The 16,421-nt window shown below is 39.9% G+C and overlaps 1 protein-coding gene across 1 annotated transcript in view; it reads right to left on the bottom strand.

Annotated features, from left to right (window-relative positions):
* The window catches only part of LOC144032251 (inositol-tetrakisphosphate 1-kinase-like), a 43,711-nt gene that overhangs the window by 17,083 nt on the left and 10,207 nt on the right, over window positions 1–16,421 (bottom strand). Inside the window, exons 4-8 of the mRNA XM_077539986.1 lie at window positions 9,863–9,988; window positions 7,192–7,309; window positions 1,757–1,855; window positions 1,456–1,496; window positions 75–240 (exon numbers count right to left, since the gene is read on the bottom strand). Coding sequence (XP_077396112.1) covers window positions 75–240; window positions 1,456–1,496; window positions 1,757–1,855; window positions 7,192–7,309; window positions 9,863–9,988 — 550 coding nt within the window. The remainder of the gene's footprint in view (window positions 1–74; window positions 241–1,455; window positions 1,497–1,756; window positions 1,856–7,191; window positions 7,310–9,862; window positions 9,989–16,421) is intronic.

The following is a 16,421-nucleotide window of genomic DNA, read 5'->3' as shown; positions in this document are numbered from 1 at the left end:
TTGTTCAATAGGTGGCGACAAATTCCATTTTTTATTTTTGAGGAAGACATTTGAAGTCTTCCTGCTTTGCTTACCTGCAGGTCCGGCGGGGAAATTCTTGAGGGAGGGTCTCTCCACCACCGTGTAGGAGTCCCCCACCACAAAGACCTTGTAGAGCACTGCGTTGTGGTTGATGAAACTCTGGATGACGCAGGGGGGCTTCACGCCTTTCAGGTCGTCCTCACTGAAGATGATGGCCATCTGAGGGAAGGAAATCACAAAGGATGCATTGAGTAGTATGATTTTGCTGGCTAATGTCTTGCTAGCAACAAACAAGATAGAGTTTGGACGAACTAGCTTAGCGCTAGCTAGGATGAGGCTAGTAGCCATGTGGATTAATTTAAAAGGGGACCAGTTGTTTTTGTGTGTGTTTCGTCTTAGTGCTATTTTCATTTTTATTTCTGTTTATAATAGTGATTATTACATTTTATATGTATTGTCTTGCTAGCAACAAACAAGAGTGAGTTTGGACGAACCAGCTTAGCGCTAGCGAGGATGATGCTAGTAGCCATGTGGATTAATTTAAAAGAGGACCAGTTGTTTATGTGTGTGTTTTGTCTCAGTGCTATTTTCATTTTTATTTCTGTTTATAATAGTGATTATTACATTTTATATGTATTGTCTTGCTAGCAACAAACAAGAGTGAGTTTGGACGAACTAGTTTGGCGCTAGCTAGAATGAGGCTAGTAGCCATGTGGACTAATTTAAAAGAGGACCAGTTGTTTTTGTGTTTGTTTTGCCTTACTGCTATTTTAATTTCTATTTTTGTTTTTAAATAGTGATTATTGCATTTTATATGTATGCTAGCTGATTTGGATATCTCCATTTTATTGTTCTAAATTTGCAATCTTTCTATCCTATTGTTTTTATCATAGTGTTTTTAATATGTGAAGTGTCTATTTTAAACTAAAAAGGTAAATTTTTCAGTGTATTGAACGCACAGGTTTGGGTTTGTTAGATTGGGTCTCTTAATGTTTTGATATGTGACTTGAGCTAGGCCGTTGTCGCTGTGACCGGTCCTGGCCTGGCGCCTTTCTATCCATCTGCACTCTGGTGCACTTATCCAGTTGAAACCAGTTAAGACCATCAGGTCACACGTTTTCAAATGAGAGAGGTTGAGTCGCCCACCTAAGGCAGTATAAGAGTAGAGACCATTTTGAATAGATTAGACCTTCTTCCGCATTCAGCAGAAAAGGCTCCCCGGCTGTATATTCGACCAGTAAATTAGTATAGTGAACATTCAAGATAAAAGAACAGGTGCAAGTTAATAAAGTACCATTTTGATCAAATACAACTTTTCATTTGATTTGGGATTTTTTTTTTTTTTTTAAACAAGTTCGGTTGTGTGGCTAGAAGTGATGACAGTCGTTATGAATATTGTTGCTGTTTCCTCAGTGCAAATTAGTCAACGCTTACCTCATGGGAGTTGGTTCCATGAGCCACTCGAGTTTTGCAAACTAAGGAGCAAATCAAAATAGCATCAAATGAAATGGTGGCAACGTGGTATTCATTATTTCAATTTTAATAATAATAATAATAATAATAATAATATAAAATAAATAAATACAGCAAGTACATTTAATTTCAATAATAATAATAAACAAATAATAATAATAATAAATAATACTTAAAAAATAATAAATACATAAATAAATACAGTAAATAAATGTAATTCAAATGTTAACAATATGGGTGTGAATGGGCTGGTAAGACTTACTGAAGGGGAATGTGAGTCCGTGATTCTTGATCTGCTCCAGCACGTCGGGGCTGCACTCGCTGTTGAGCACCATGAACGGAGGCGAGCAAATCCTCTCGTCTAAGAGAGTGACAAGGAAAAGAACCAAGGACAGATTTGAGGGCTTCAAAAGAATGTTGTCATGTTTCGTCCTTGTTTTCAAACGGCCGTTCATTTACACCATGACTGTGACGATTTGAGATTGGTTTCACTCGTACGGGCCACATACGCAGTAGACACGCACACACGCCGGATGTCCTGAGATACAGGAAGCAGCGGACAAGAAGAGTCACCCGGCAGATGATTAAACTGACGTGTGATCAATTGCTCACTCGTCTTCAGCAAAGACAAACGGGTCAATGACGCAAATGTCTGTGTGACTTTTTTTTTTTTGCAGTCCAATCTCTTGATTATGTACAAGGTTGTTCTGGCCGTCTTTAAACAGAAAGAGCTCACAAGTTATGTTGCAACTCATTTAATCTCCCATCTAGCATGAAGTGGAGCACATACCACCGCCAATCATTAACGGGATTTGCATTAATTTCAATGGGGAAAGATGATTTGAGTGTTTTGAGTTGCAAGTACAGCCAAAGAATGAATTATAAACTTGCACGTTAAGGCACAACTCTATAACTCATTCGCTCCCAGCCATTTTCATAGAAACAATCGCGCTTGCTCCCGGCTGTTTTACAGGATTTTGACTGGTTTTGCAAGGCCTACAGAATACTGTGTTCTATTGCTATAAAAACATGGAACCTATCAAAAGAAAGTTTAAAGTCTCTTCTTTCATCAGGAAAAAAAAAGTATATTTCTATCTGTTTCCGTTTTGCAGCAATTAGCATGAGAATATAGCCAAGTCAATCAATTTTCACAAATCTATTTAGAATTGTGAGTAATTGAGCTGTTTTTTTCAATGTGGCTCTGGTTAATCTCCTTTGCTCTGCTGCCACCTGCTGGCCGTTTGTGTAATAATTACCATTTCTGCAACCGCTCTTTGTAGTTGAGAGGCTGAATCAAAGCCTTCTGTATGTTGTCGCGTAAAAACAACAACAACAAAATGTATAAATGCGTCTTTGGGACACTTAAAACATTAAAAAAAATATATTTAGAAGTTATTGGGAGCAAATGAGAAAATATTTGCGTTTTTTATGCAATTTTGGCGAATACATTCTGAGGAAAACTGCATTACAGTAAATAAATAAAAAAAAAAAAAGTGTGTCAATTGCCGCCACTTTGGCTTTGAGCAATCATGTTAACCGACCAACTATCCAACACAATAAACCAGCTAATCTTTATGAACTGTGAGCCTCTCCAGTGGGTGGGGGCATGTGTGTTCCCCCCTACTAGTGCTGATGTCATGACAAAATCACATTAGAGTGGGGGCCCCACACGTTTGTATTTTTTTTTTAATCTTTTTTTTCTCTCTCCAAAAAGGCTTAAGAGTGCAATGACACGAACGGACACGATTCCTATATCCGTCATGCAAACACACTTAATACAATTAAAGTGAGATTTGCACAGCCGCGTCGGCTCCCATCTCGCCTCTGCGGGCGGGAAGTCTACAGGGTCACCCATCACTCATCTCCGCCCGTCTCGTCCCACTCACTGTGTTATTCCAGCAGGACGGGAATAGCGGCGTTCAATGTCTTTTTCAAGGAAACGCTTTGCCTTTTACATTGCCAACTACGAATGACTCATGTCAGTTCCCTGAAAAAAAGAAAAACGACACAAAGAAAGGAATTCGAATATCGAGGGTAAAAACGTGTTGATGTTTGGCTCTGAAGTACTTTTTGGGGTGAGGAAGAGGACGTGCAGGTGGAGCGTCGATCGGGCTCTGTCTAAACAACGCGTGCTGGCGTCAGACTGAGCGGAGCCGAGGATGACGTTTACAGGACTTCATGACAGGATTCCTTTTGAAACGTCACCAACCGTTTCCATTTGGTTGCCTTTTTTTTTTTTTTTGTCTTTGAAGTGGTGAGGACACTCACTGTGCTGTATCATGTTGGAGGATAAATAATCACCACAAATGTTGGACAATTTGGAATTTGAAAGCAGTTTTCCAACCGTCAATACTGGCAGAAAAAGACGTTCTAACGTAGTGGCTGCCATTATAAAATGTGACTTGGTGTCTCAAAATGATATACAGTGGTACATTGAGTTTAAGCGCGATAACTCATTTATTAGTTGTTGTTTTTTTTTCCCAAACCACATAACTTACAAAAGTCCTCTAGCTTAATGCTAACAAATACTGTAATGCAAAACCCGATAGACAGGCTATTGCGGTAGTTTTAACCCATCAAACAGTATATTGACCACAAACTGTGCAGCAACACATCTCAACAGACATTAGAACAATATTCACAAACATTTGTTCTACATCACCACATGGTGGAATTCCACCTACATTAAAGATTTGTAATATTAGGAAAAAAGAGCAGCTACAAATCTGGACCCTTCTCAAGCAATTAAAAAAAAATGGCGTTACTTGAAAAACTTCAAACTTGGGAAAAGGGAAAAAAACAAAACAAACAAAAAAAAACTTGGGACCACCATATTAATTATTTACATGCTTATTTTTGCACATGGACATCCGTCGTAGTACAGTTTGACTCAATTACTTCCCATGTGAAAAAAATGGGACTGGCGTCCCTGAACGGTTCTTTCAAGGCTCCACTGTCAAATGTTTACTGGAGCCAAGAACCTTGAATTGGACCTTGAGTGATCCAGCAGGACTCATCAGGACGACACTTGTTTGATAGGCAAAATACGCCATCCGGGTGTCGCCTGACTGAAGATGGAGCGTGGGAATTTCTCAACTTGCACAAAATTTTGAACGTTTCACGCTACGTGAAGCGTGCGAGCTGCTGTTTCGGTGCATCGCCAGCCTTTCGCGTTGCTATTTACAGCTTGTTTTCCACAAACATTGGCATTCTCCCATACGTTGCCATCTTTTCCAAAGTGAACTCCATACATGGTTGCGCATTGTTTTATCTCCAAGACAGTTCATCCTCCAATTAGATTCATGAATCACTTTTGTGGATATCTGGATTGTTTATCAGCAACAAAGCATTACGACAAACACGTTGACACGTGGCTATTACTTCCAATAATATGCGCGTGCTCCGCTTGGAATGAGTGTCCACGCTGCCCGAGTGTTTGTCTTTCTCATGCTGCAACTATGATTAATTATTAATCTCCTGCATAAACAGGACAACGGCAACGTTGAGCCATGCGCGGATTAAACGCTGAAGGCGCAGCGGCCTCAAGACGATCTGTTCTTGTGAACAAATCCAAGCGTTTTGTCCTGAGTGCTTTTAAAAAGTTGTTGACTTGACGACGGTTTCTGCCGGTGAAAACAGTCCAAGCTCTGAAAACGGGACGAGTATACAAAAGGAAAGCGGAGATTCCGCCGCGAAACACAAAACCAGGCGACAAATGGTCCATTACTGCTAATTCTTGCACTTAGTTTAGCTACAACGCACCATCTGGATGTTCTGTGACTGAGGCCATTTTATGATGAATTGATATTTAAAAAAAAAAAGAAAAAGAAAAGCAGAACAACCCAGTTGCGACCGATTCAATGCTTTGAGAATGAAATGGCCCGCATGAATGAGAATATTCACGAGCGAGATTCATTTTCCAGCGAAAGCACTTCAAGTGCATCCTGCTATTGAATACTATTCTGAGCCGCGTCTCTCTGGCCTTTTCCAAACACTTTTCTCTGGCAGTCCAAGCTGCTTTGGGACCTTGTGCTCCAGGCTGATAAGGATGAGGAAGTCGGGCTGAGCAATTGATTGGCTATCGATTCATTCAAGTTTTTTTTTTTTTCAGGACTTTTTTTGGTTTCTAACTTTTTTTCACAGTTTCAGTGCACTGTCTACACTAACACCATGACTACACAGAACAGAGATAGTTCACACTCACAGTTTTATGAATCTATTAATAGACTTTTCTGACTGCCCTAGCAGCCATTTAATTAATTCACTTGCAGCCATTTTCACTGAAGCAACCCACTTCGCTCCCAGCTGTTACACTAGATTTTGACTGATTTTTCAAGGCCCACAGAATATTGTGTTCGATTGCTCTAAAAACATGGAACCTACCAAAAGAAAGACTAGAGTCTCTTCTTTCATCAGGAATAAAAAGTATATTTGTATCTGTTTCTGTTATGCAGCAATTAGCATTAGAAAATATCGAAGTTTTATCATTATTCACATTCCTCCAAACACTGTCAAAAAGAGCTTGTTGCAACATGGCCCTGGCTGATCTCTTATACTCTGTTGCCACCAACTGGCCGCATTTTTTTTTTCTTTTCTTTTTTTTTTGTAATAACTACCATTCCTTCAAGCCACCTCTTCATGTCAAAAGCTGCATCAAAGCCTTCTGTATGCTCTTGTATTAAAAAAAATATCTGCATTTATACGCCTTTGGGAGTGAAGGACAAAGTATTAAAAAACGTATTTACACGTTTTTGGATGAGTTTTAAAAAAAATTAACAAACATTCAGTCACTTTTCCTTCATAATTTTTTTTTATTTATTTTTTTTGTTAAAGTTACCATTTAATCTGCTATTGAATTCTGCTTTCCTAGCAGGCCTGCTGATGGTGTGGTGTCAGATTATAAAGTCTTTCTCTCTGTGTTTGTGTCTAAAGCAAACCACAGTTGTCAAGGAGGTTTGGCATGCAGGCCCAACACCAGCAGCACTGATGGAAGCTGAGTGCTGGTGGGGGGGGGGTCAGGGGGGAAGCCATCTTCCTTTTCAAACCAAGTACACAGAGGGGGACAGCGATTCCTCGTTACATAACGCTCAAAGTGTGTGTTTGGAGAAAAAGACGTCTTGTGGAGCTTCTATTTTAAGAAACTACGCGGGCGACATGTGAAACATCTCTAATCACCACATGGGCGCTCACCTTTGTTAAAAGGCTCCCTGCCATGTATGGCGCGGCAGGAAATGTGCATGAGTCACAGGTATGTTTACAGTGAGTGGTTAGAGAATGTGCCTGTGTCGTCACACGCTCCAGTCAAAAAGGCCCGCTGATGATGACTTGATAGGACTCGACAACAAGCAGAGGAGGGGCGGCAGGTTCTGATCTGCCTGCGACAAACATACGGCAGGAAACGGAAAGACGCAATCGCCGTCTTTTTTACCGTGTGATCCCCGAGCCCCGCAGGCGAGGATTAAACATCTGCTCGGAAACGGCAAGGGCATATTTCAAGCGGATAGCAACACTGTGGTCAGGTCATACGTTAGCCAGGTGTCAACGGTGGAACGGGAGAGCAAAGACAGAACTCCAGCGGATACTATGACACCGTCGGCATAGCGTGAGGTGCACATGGAACGATCGCACAAAATCATATTTAGTAGGAATGGACTTTATCTGGAGTGTAAGAATTTCATTTAGTTGTCTTGTGCTCACCTTGCATGCAGCTTTCTATCCTGTGGATGAGCTGGTAAGACTTGCAGCGGTCCAGCAGCGTCCTGATGGCTGGCAGGGGATCCAGGACAATGGTCTCGGGGTGCGCATCGATGTAGTCCTGAAGGACAAATACAAGTTTCAGTGCTTTTGATGGGATCAGGAGTTGAGGAGTTTTTTATGCAAAAAAACAACAACAACATAAAATAACATAATGATGCAACACCAGTGGCCGTTTTGCCACATGGTGTCGACTGAAGATGACATCACAGTTGCTCTCAGAAACTGTGATGTCATCTTCAGGCGACAGCAAGTGGCAAAATGGCCGCCCCCCTCGATGGATGAAAATGAATGGATCTTACGGTTTAATTCATATTCCATAAACGCAATATTAATTACAATGCCACCTTTAGATTAGTCGGGGTGCATACAATATACTGTAAAGATTTTTTTTTAGTTGACTTTCCCTTTAAAAGTAGAAATTATTGATCCGAAGAGGACTCCAATAATAGGGATAGACCGATTATCATCTGGGCTGATTATCGGTGCCGATATTTAACATTTTGATGAAAATCGGCATCGACCACAATGTTGTGCTTTCTTCAGGGTTCGTAAAATGTTGCAAAGATGTTCACAGACAGTTCCTACTCATCACAAACATGTTTTCTTGTCCCAAAGAAATATTGAACAAATTTTCACTGTTTACGAACAACTTTTCAAACCTTTGACGAACTGACGAGAACCCAAAATTTGCTATGTTCGCAAGCACAGAGATACCAGCTTAAGAGATCACTTTTAAACCGGGTACATTTTATGGACTTTTTTTTTTTATGGATGTATTTAGAGATGCTAAATTTGTTAAAATTAAAACAAAAATAAGCGGATGTTCAGTTATGTTAACATTTTGGTAAACTACTTATTATGGAAAAGTATTTATTTTTTGTCAGAATAAAAAAAAAAAAAAGCTGTCTATTTGCTGTATTTTAAATAAAAATAACATCTTGAAAATATGAACAATTGTTTTAACAAGCATGTTTAATTTTTTTATTTTGATGCTAATATTTTTTTAAAGAATATCGGCTCCAATATCAGTTATCAGACTCCTTGCCTACTAATAATCAGTATCATCCCTGAAAAAAAACCTTAGCAGCCAGGCAATCCCTATCCAATAAAGATATTTTCTTCCATTTTCTCTCACTGAACCTCAGATTAAAGTGCATAAAGTCAATACAGTCCATAAGGATCACTCACACTTTTATTGGCTGCTTCTTGTGACATTTACAACGAAAATGTTTTTGTGGCTCACATTGAAAGTATGCAAAAGGAGTGTCATCTAAACACTGACATTCCGTTAAAGGGTCAGCATGCCTCGCTCGTCAAGAGAATGCGATGTATGCCAGCCGGTCTGTGTGGATTATATCACAGCATCCCTGCACGGCCGACAGTTGGGCCAGTGCGGGGTTGCCTGTTTTACGTAACAGCGCTCCATCCCCGCTTCCGTCTCGCCTCGGTGGATTTCTCCGCCGACCTTCCCGGCAATTTCTTTTCTGACACACAAACGCTGTCAGCTGGAGCTGGCTGACGTGTGCATTAAACAAACAGGCTGCCTCTTCACATCACAGCTCCGTGAAAAGAAAAAAAAAAAAAAAAAAAAGTGCAGCAGTGCCTGCCTAAAATTAAACATGCGTCCAACACGCGCATGCAGTGGAAATGTCTTTTTGTGGCTCTGGAGAATTCATCTTTAGGATTTACCCAGATCTAAACGGGTGATGCTGATGAAAGAGCGTTACGCAAGTCAAACGTGTCGCTGCCAAAAATAAAGCCATACTAATCTTCTAGGAGTTTAGTGGAACACATCGATGATAAGGACAATCCACAGCTGATTTTTTTTTTGCATCCCAGAGGACGAAATACATCCAGCACAAAATGAGAAGGGAGGTGTAAAAGACGAGTGGGGTGTTAAATGCTTTGCATTTTCTTCTCACAGTGCGGATCAGGTTTGGTCAGATGATTAAATCTATGACTGAGGTCACTTAATTGACCACTTCCATCATCAGCTGTCAGCCAATTGAGCAACCATGCTTGCAGCAGCCGCCAAAGAAAAACTTGTTTATGGTCACAATAGAAGCACTGATGAATGTTTTGCTCGGGTAAATATCTCAACAACGTGCTAATGTTTAGCCCTCACTTCAATTCAAAAAGCTGGACCGTGGCCCACACTGGCGCATTCCAAACTCAAAATCTTCACCGCCTGCCCTGCCAATTGGAAACAATGCTGAACAAATGGAAGGATGCAAATTAATTAGTTTGTGTCTACTGAATGAAACAATGCTTCAACTGAGAGACAAACTTCCAATCCGCCCTAAATTCAAAGAGACTTGTTAGCAAGTTTTGATTGACTGTGATCACGGTTTGCTGGGAGTTATATAACTACAAGTAATTTTTACATCATCAATACTTGAGTAACACCAGCTAAACAAACACTTATTATTTTATATGACAACAGGGTAACATTTGGATCTGTGACCTAATGTCCTCGTGAGACGTTTCTCCCCTTGGGAAGGACAATAAAAGTGACGAGAAGCTGTCTTTACGTCACTAAAGTAAAAAGAGGATGTCGACATGCTCTTTTTTTTTTTTTCCTTGCAACAAAGTCATTGTGATTCAGCAATACCTGCACTCTTTGCACCAGCAGCACGGCCTGAGAATCGTTCTGGTCCGCCTCCAGGATGAGGTCCGTCAGTTTGTGGATGATGACGTCCAGGGGACCTTGCTCTTCCAGAGGCTGGCTGAGGTCCAACTGTGGAGAAAATAGCATATCTGGCTTTGGGTTCAAACAAGGGATAGATGTCTGACCATGTTGGATTTACACCGCATAATCAAAGTGACTCGGATTCATTTATTTATTTATTTATTTGCTGTCAAGCGCTATAATTCCAATAAGGTGCATGAAATTAAATATCTCCTCATCAGAATGAGCATCTCCCAAATGCGGACAAAAATCCAATATGAATCAGATATCTGCCAATGTGACTGCAGCGTGAACAAACAGATGGACGCCCTTATGCGAGCCTGAAGTCACTGAAATATGGCTGTGTACACACGTATGCACAAAAACAAATAATGTTGTAGCCATTAGGGGTGGGAGATAAAAAATCGATATTGCAATATGTTGTTGCGCTCCCTGTTGCAATAAATTATCGATACACTGACGGTAGATATCGATATATTGTGTCCAGTTGTGAAGTGTTATGTTATAAATGTTTATGGACTTTAATTTTTCTTACTTTACAATGTTTACCGTTAAAAGGCTCAGAGGCAGTGAGGCACTATGCAGAACTTTGTACATTGTACAAACTTTTGGCATTGAATAAATGGCATAATTAGACATTTTCCTTTTTATGGGCATTTGTTGGCTTTTTCAGTCACATATCGTGATATATTGCGAAATTGTTTTTGACACTACATCAAAAATCATAGATATCGTGATATTATCAATCAATCAATTAATCAACTTTATTTAGATAGCACCTTTCATACATTCAAAATGCAACTCAAAGCGCTGGACATCCATAATACAATAAAAGGTGTTAAAAAAAAAAAAAAAAAAAAAAAAAATCATATCTTCCATGAGACCACAGTGCTGTCCCGCATGTTGCAGCACGACACTGAGGGCAGACAACTCTAACAACTAAATTTAGACTTGCCTGTATTCTGGAAAACCCCGTAATAAAAAAATGGCTTTAAAATCAGCGATATAACGGGGACGCGGACGATGCACCAAAATAAATATCTGACAGTTAAACTGACAACCGTCTCAATCGTTTTCTCCTCTGTTTCTGAAAGGTTTCCCACAAAGTTTCTCATCAAGAAAAGTCTCGTCTCCGTAGGTGCTTTCTGAAAAAAAAAATACACTTTTTTTTTTAAAGGTTGAATGGTAATGTATTCATTACATGCATATATCATCGAAAACAGATATCAAATTCACCTTTGTTTAAAACTACTCATTCTGGCCAAGTGTCTTCTTGCAAGTCGAAAATCCAGTTCTCGAGCGAGAGATAAGAGCTTTGTGGGACTGCACGCACACACCTAAAATATCAACTTTACCAGTGGTAGATTTTAGCTGACAAGCACTTCACTTGAAGAAAAGTTACGTTCATTTGACTGAGGACTAAAGTCAGTTTGTGTTGAGAAAAGAACATCAAAACAAAAAGAGCATTTAGTCTGTTAGGGTACAAGTATCTTCAAAGGCTGTGGTGGGGATTCCTTTTTATTTATTTATTTATTTATTTATTTTTTAACAGATGCCTCTCAATAGTAGTCGCATGAAATAACCTCCAGTGTGCAAGGGGTAGTGAAAAGTGCGATTGTTGATAAAAAAAAACAAAAAAAAAACATACATGATATGAAACATCAACCAGACCTTGGCCATGTGTTAAATAATAGCAAGTCAAAACGTCTGACTGATAAAATGTACTCGACTTAGGTCAAAGTGACAACATATTTAAAAGCATGTAACGATTCTTTAACGGCTACAACCCTAATCAGAGCAAATTCACAACAGCAGAACGACAGGGAGCGGAGTCGTTATTTGTTACTGAATAACGAAGACCAGGTCTTGCATGCAAAATAAAATAAAACATATTGAAACACCTGTGCAAATAAACCAGCTAAGGTCAGACTGCAGAAGCCACGGTACGCAAACCTGCCTCGTATATATACCTTAGTCACACTGGGGGGGGATCAATGTGAGATCGTAAAACGGTACGTGGTTTCGGTTAGTCAAGGGCGGGCCGCATTCAGAGGAACACTAAGTTAATGATTTGTGAGAGGTGATAGATGACTCATTATGGCACCCCTTGTTCCTTCACAAAGGTGTAAATCTGTAAAACATCCCATGATTCAGTTTTTTTTTTTCCAACCACATCACAAAGAAGATATAATCCAATCGTCGTTCCGGTCATACTTAAACTAGGGAACCCGTTTTTCTGAACATCTATATTACATTATGCAGTCTCATTTGTTTGTAACACTCGCAAATACAAGAGCACCTCATAGAACACAGACCGCTGTCAATGATGAACAATAATGCCAGATACTGTAAACAGTAGATTCTATCCTTAACTTAAGGGAATGCGTCATATGCGGCTTTTCCACTGCACTGTGCTTAGTTCAGCTTTACCTGCCTTGATTTAACGAGGAAAAGTGTCATAAAGGTGTAACCTATTCATATTCACTTCTGAGGCACAGCAACGGTGTAAGCTAGCATTAGCATGCTTGTTTATTTTTTCATATTTAGCCATACATCCTAGAAATGACAATTACATGGCAAGGATGATGATTTGCTTGACCGATGAGGGTAAACCAGCAATGGTTCATTTCATCAATATAGAAGCAGCACAATCTTTTGCCAATGAAAATGAGCAATAAAGCTGTTTTGAGCCAGGTCAGGCCCATACAGAGGAAAAACAGCATTATTGTCTCTAATAGAAACAGCCTAAAATAGCTTGTTCATTTTTTTAAAGGTTAAGCAAATGCAGGGATGATAACGTTCCCATTCTGCCAGAAAACAATTGAAGAAAAACAACCTGGTGTTTTCGCAATGATTAATAACAAAATTCCTGGATTGGTTTCAACATTTTATGGTTTCTTTGATTGGCTTCAACCCACAATAAATTTGTGAGAAGTGGTTGCGTAAGAACAGATTTTTACATGACTGTACGCTGGTGACATACTGCACAAAAGCAACCGCCTACTCACTCACCTCCTTATGCTTTGCCAAGTCAATATAAACTAGTATATTCTTACACGATTATAGTTGATAAATAGAAATGTACTGTCTTAACATGTTAACAAAAAACAAAGGGATACTTGACTCATTGAGCCATTTTCAGCAGTAAAAAGTTAATATTTTGTCTACAAATAACGTGGTAACGACATTATTTTTCCATGTACAATTACTACCGTTAAAAAGTAATTTTCAACTTGCTGTCGATTAACGATGACATCACCTGTGCTGAGGAAGTAGGCAATGAGTATAACGACCAGTCATGGCTCAGTTTACTGACCAAACCCAGAAAACAGGTGAGCCATGATTGGTCGTTACCTACTTCCTCAGCACAGGTGATGTCATCATCACTCGACAACAAGTAGAAAAAGTACTTTTTAAGGGGGGGGGGGGGATGGGGGGGGTTCGGATCTAATCAGATGGCACTTTACTATAACACACAGTGCGAAAAAAGAAATAAAAATCTTCCACTGAAAGGGGAAGTCAACCGCCGATTAAAAAAAAAAAAAATTGTGGAATATGAGTTATGCAGCAAAATCCAGTAGTTTTTATCAATATCAGAAGGCAGCCATTTTGGCACTTAAAAAATGACTAAAAATGACATCACAGTTGCTCAGGTAACAACCAATCACAGCTTCAGCTTCACAAAACAGGTGAGCTGTGATTGGTCATTGCCTGAGCCCTGAGCAACTGTGATGTCCTCTTTAGTCGACAGCAAGTGGCAAAATGGCCGCCCCCTGAGATCGATAAAAACGGCTAGATGTATGTATGTTATGTAATGTAATATTAATCAGAATGTCATGTTTAGACTAGTGAGGTCACAACATATTACTGTCAAGAAAACTGTCAAGGTTGACTTCCCCTTTAAGTATAAAGTAGAATGTTGTATCCCAAATGGTTTGTGGATATCCGTATGCCGGCTTGGTGCCATGACATGAATAGACCCATGATGGTTAAGTCAACACTCATAAAGGTTTGCTGTCACCTGTGGATAAACTCCCTCCCGGGAATAAAACATGAGCTGCTGTGACGATGGCCTCGTGAGCAAAGGATCTTTTTTTTTTTTTGCGTGTGTGTCATCATATTTTAGTATCAAGCGAAATAGGGGTGACGTGGTCAAAAATGAATAAATGCTGAACACAAAACAGCATCGACTGGCAACAACGGAGAGAATGAATTTCATCCTGTGCATAGACAGAATGGACCCGCTTTCGAGCTCCCACCAAAAACCCAGCGGTAAAGTCATTGATGTGCCGCTAAAAGCTAAAAGCAGAAATGTCAACTGACGTCTCTGCCGACCCCTCTGGGACCGGGGGTGGGCTAGGAGAGAGCTATGGTAGTGATGGACAGCACAAAAAACACGCTGGATCCTGAGGGGATCGAGAGGCTAGGTCAGGGCCAATATATTTCCAGCTTTGATGTAGCCTTATACCGGGGCCGGGCTACACTCATGGGAAATAAAAGATTTTATACAAACACTGGGGACCGAGGTCACCGGAGGAAACTTTAGTTGAACATAACCTTGCTTTACATAAAACGTAACAATGTGAAATATTAGCTGTGCGCTGCCGATGGGAAAAAGAACAAATTGGTTGCTTTGTTTTTGTTGACCTAAAAACTTGAAATGAACCAAAGTCAAAGCACGTCTCTCAGTTAGATCTCACCTGGCTTTATTCCTAAAATTGCTTTGTGGGAATGCATGCAAAGCTCAGATTGTGATGAATGATGCATTTAGTAGGAACATGTGTCCGAGTGGCTAAACATACAGTATGAGGGGACAAGAATTGAGGCTGAAATTGCTTGAATCGCAATGGGCAGAATGCAAGCCGATCTACTCTTCTGGAAAGCACAACGTGTGAAAGCTGATCCGAGGTCAGCGAAGACCCTACTGCTCGCCTGGCGGGGTGGGCCTGCTGGTGGGGTCTGGGGACCGACTCACCAGTTCCAAATGACTGGGACTAGCCACAATCTACACACGGACATTCAAGATGAACTGAGCGAGCAGTGTCTGGGATAGTATGGGATGGATAACGATAAAAATTAATGACTATTCTAAATAATGTATATGATTGATGCGTTATAGTAATGGGTCGATGGGGACGGGTCTCGAATAAGCTTCGGCTTCTACCCGTCAGCCCTTCTTTCGGATGTCAATGTTGCAAATGATGTGATGTGATTGATGTAAGCTGTAATGTGTCCGAAAGGAAAAAATGAATAAAGTAAACATTAGGGGTGTTAAAAAAAATTTATTCGGCGATATATCGCGATACTACATCGCGCGATTCTCGAATCGATTCAATAAACGGCAGAATCGATTTTTTTTTTTTTTTTTAGGATTCACACCTTGAGCATGGAAGAATGTTATATGAACGGAACATTAAGCCTTAATATTTTATTTTAATGCTGTTCAAACATGAAACAGATTACAACCTCTATAAGACTGAAATTTCAGATAAATAAATAATACATTTTCATATAAATCTTACACTCTACAAGCTTACTGATTAGTATTTTCTAAATTTGAATGAAAAAAAATCGCAACAATCGACTTATAAATTCGTATCGGGATTAATCGGTATCGAATCGAATCGTGACCTGTGAATCGTGATACGAATCGAATCGTCAGGTACTAGGCAATTCACACCCCTAGTAAACATGAAGCTAAAAAACATTTGGCTGTACAAACTGGGAGCTTAAGGTCAAGTACGAGCCATTGACAAACAGAAGAAGCCTTCGACTTATCCCTTTTGAACAATATTTGGTTTAATCTTTACTAGGATGTTGTTAAGAGTCAAGTAGAGCTGGCTGACATCATCTTTGTAACACTGATCATAATCTAATTAGCGCACCAACCTCACAATCAATATGTAGTCAAGATATGAGAAATTACCCTATAATGAAACCAGTAACTCAGTAACTTTCTTTGGCCAGCCCAGTCAAACGAAATTGATCTACTGCGACTGGCTCTCTCTTAGAGAGCGAATATCGGCTTTCTGAAGCGCGGTGCGTTAATCTCATCAGCGCTGAGATACAGACAGGCTCATGTACAGATTCCTGCGAGGATGGGCCTCGTGAGCTCGTGGCATAAGGGTCGATATTGATGAGTTTGGTGAAAAATTGCATGGAGAGGGCGAGTAATGAGCGAGCGTAATAACGTGATAGTGGATGTGAAAAAAAAAAGCAATAGTTGCCTGAAGAAACAATTATGTAAGTACAAATTAAACAAATGAAGCCTGTTTTCAGCTGTAACAAATTAATCATGTTTGAAGCAAAGGGTTTTCCCACATGCAAACTAGAAAAAGCAAGTCCCAAGGGTAGCTTTTTTCTTTCTTGCTTTTTTTTTTTTTTTTTTAAACGAACCCTTTACACAGGAGGCGAACGTCACCGCTAAATCTCTGGAGAGGTTTTATGTCTTACACCACATATACCACATGAACATTTTGTG

This window comes from Festucalex cinctus, chromosome 12, assembly GCF_051991245.1.
Source record: "Festucalex cinctus isolate MCC-2025b chromosome 12, RoL_Fcin_1.0, whole genome shotgun sequence".
Lineage (NCBI taxonomy): Eukaryota > Metazoa > Chordata > Actinopteri > Syngnathiformes > Syngnathidae > Festucalex > Festucalex cinctus.
Note: the sequence above shows the minus strand (reverse complement) of the source record. Positions and strands in the feature narration are given on the sequence as shown.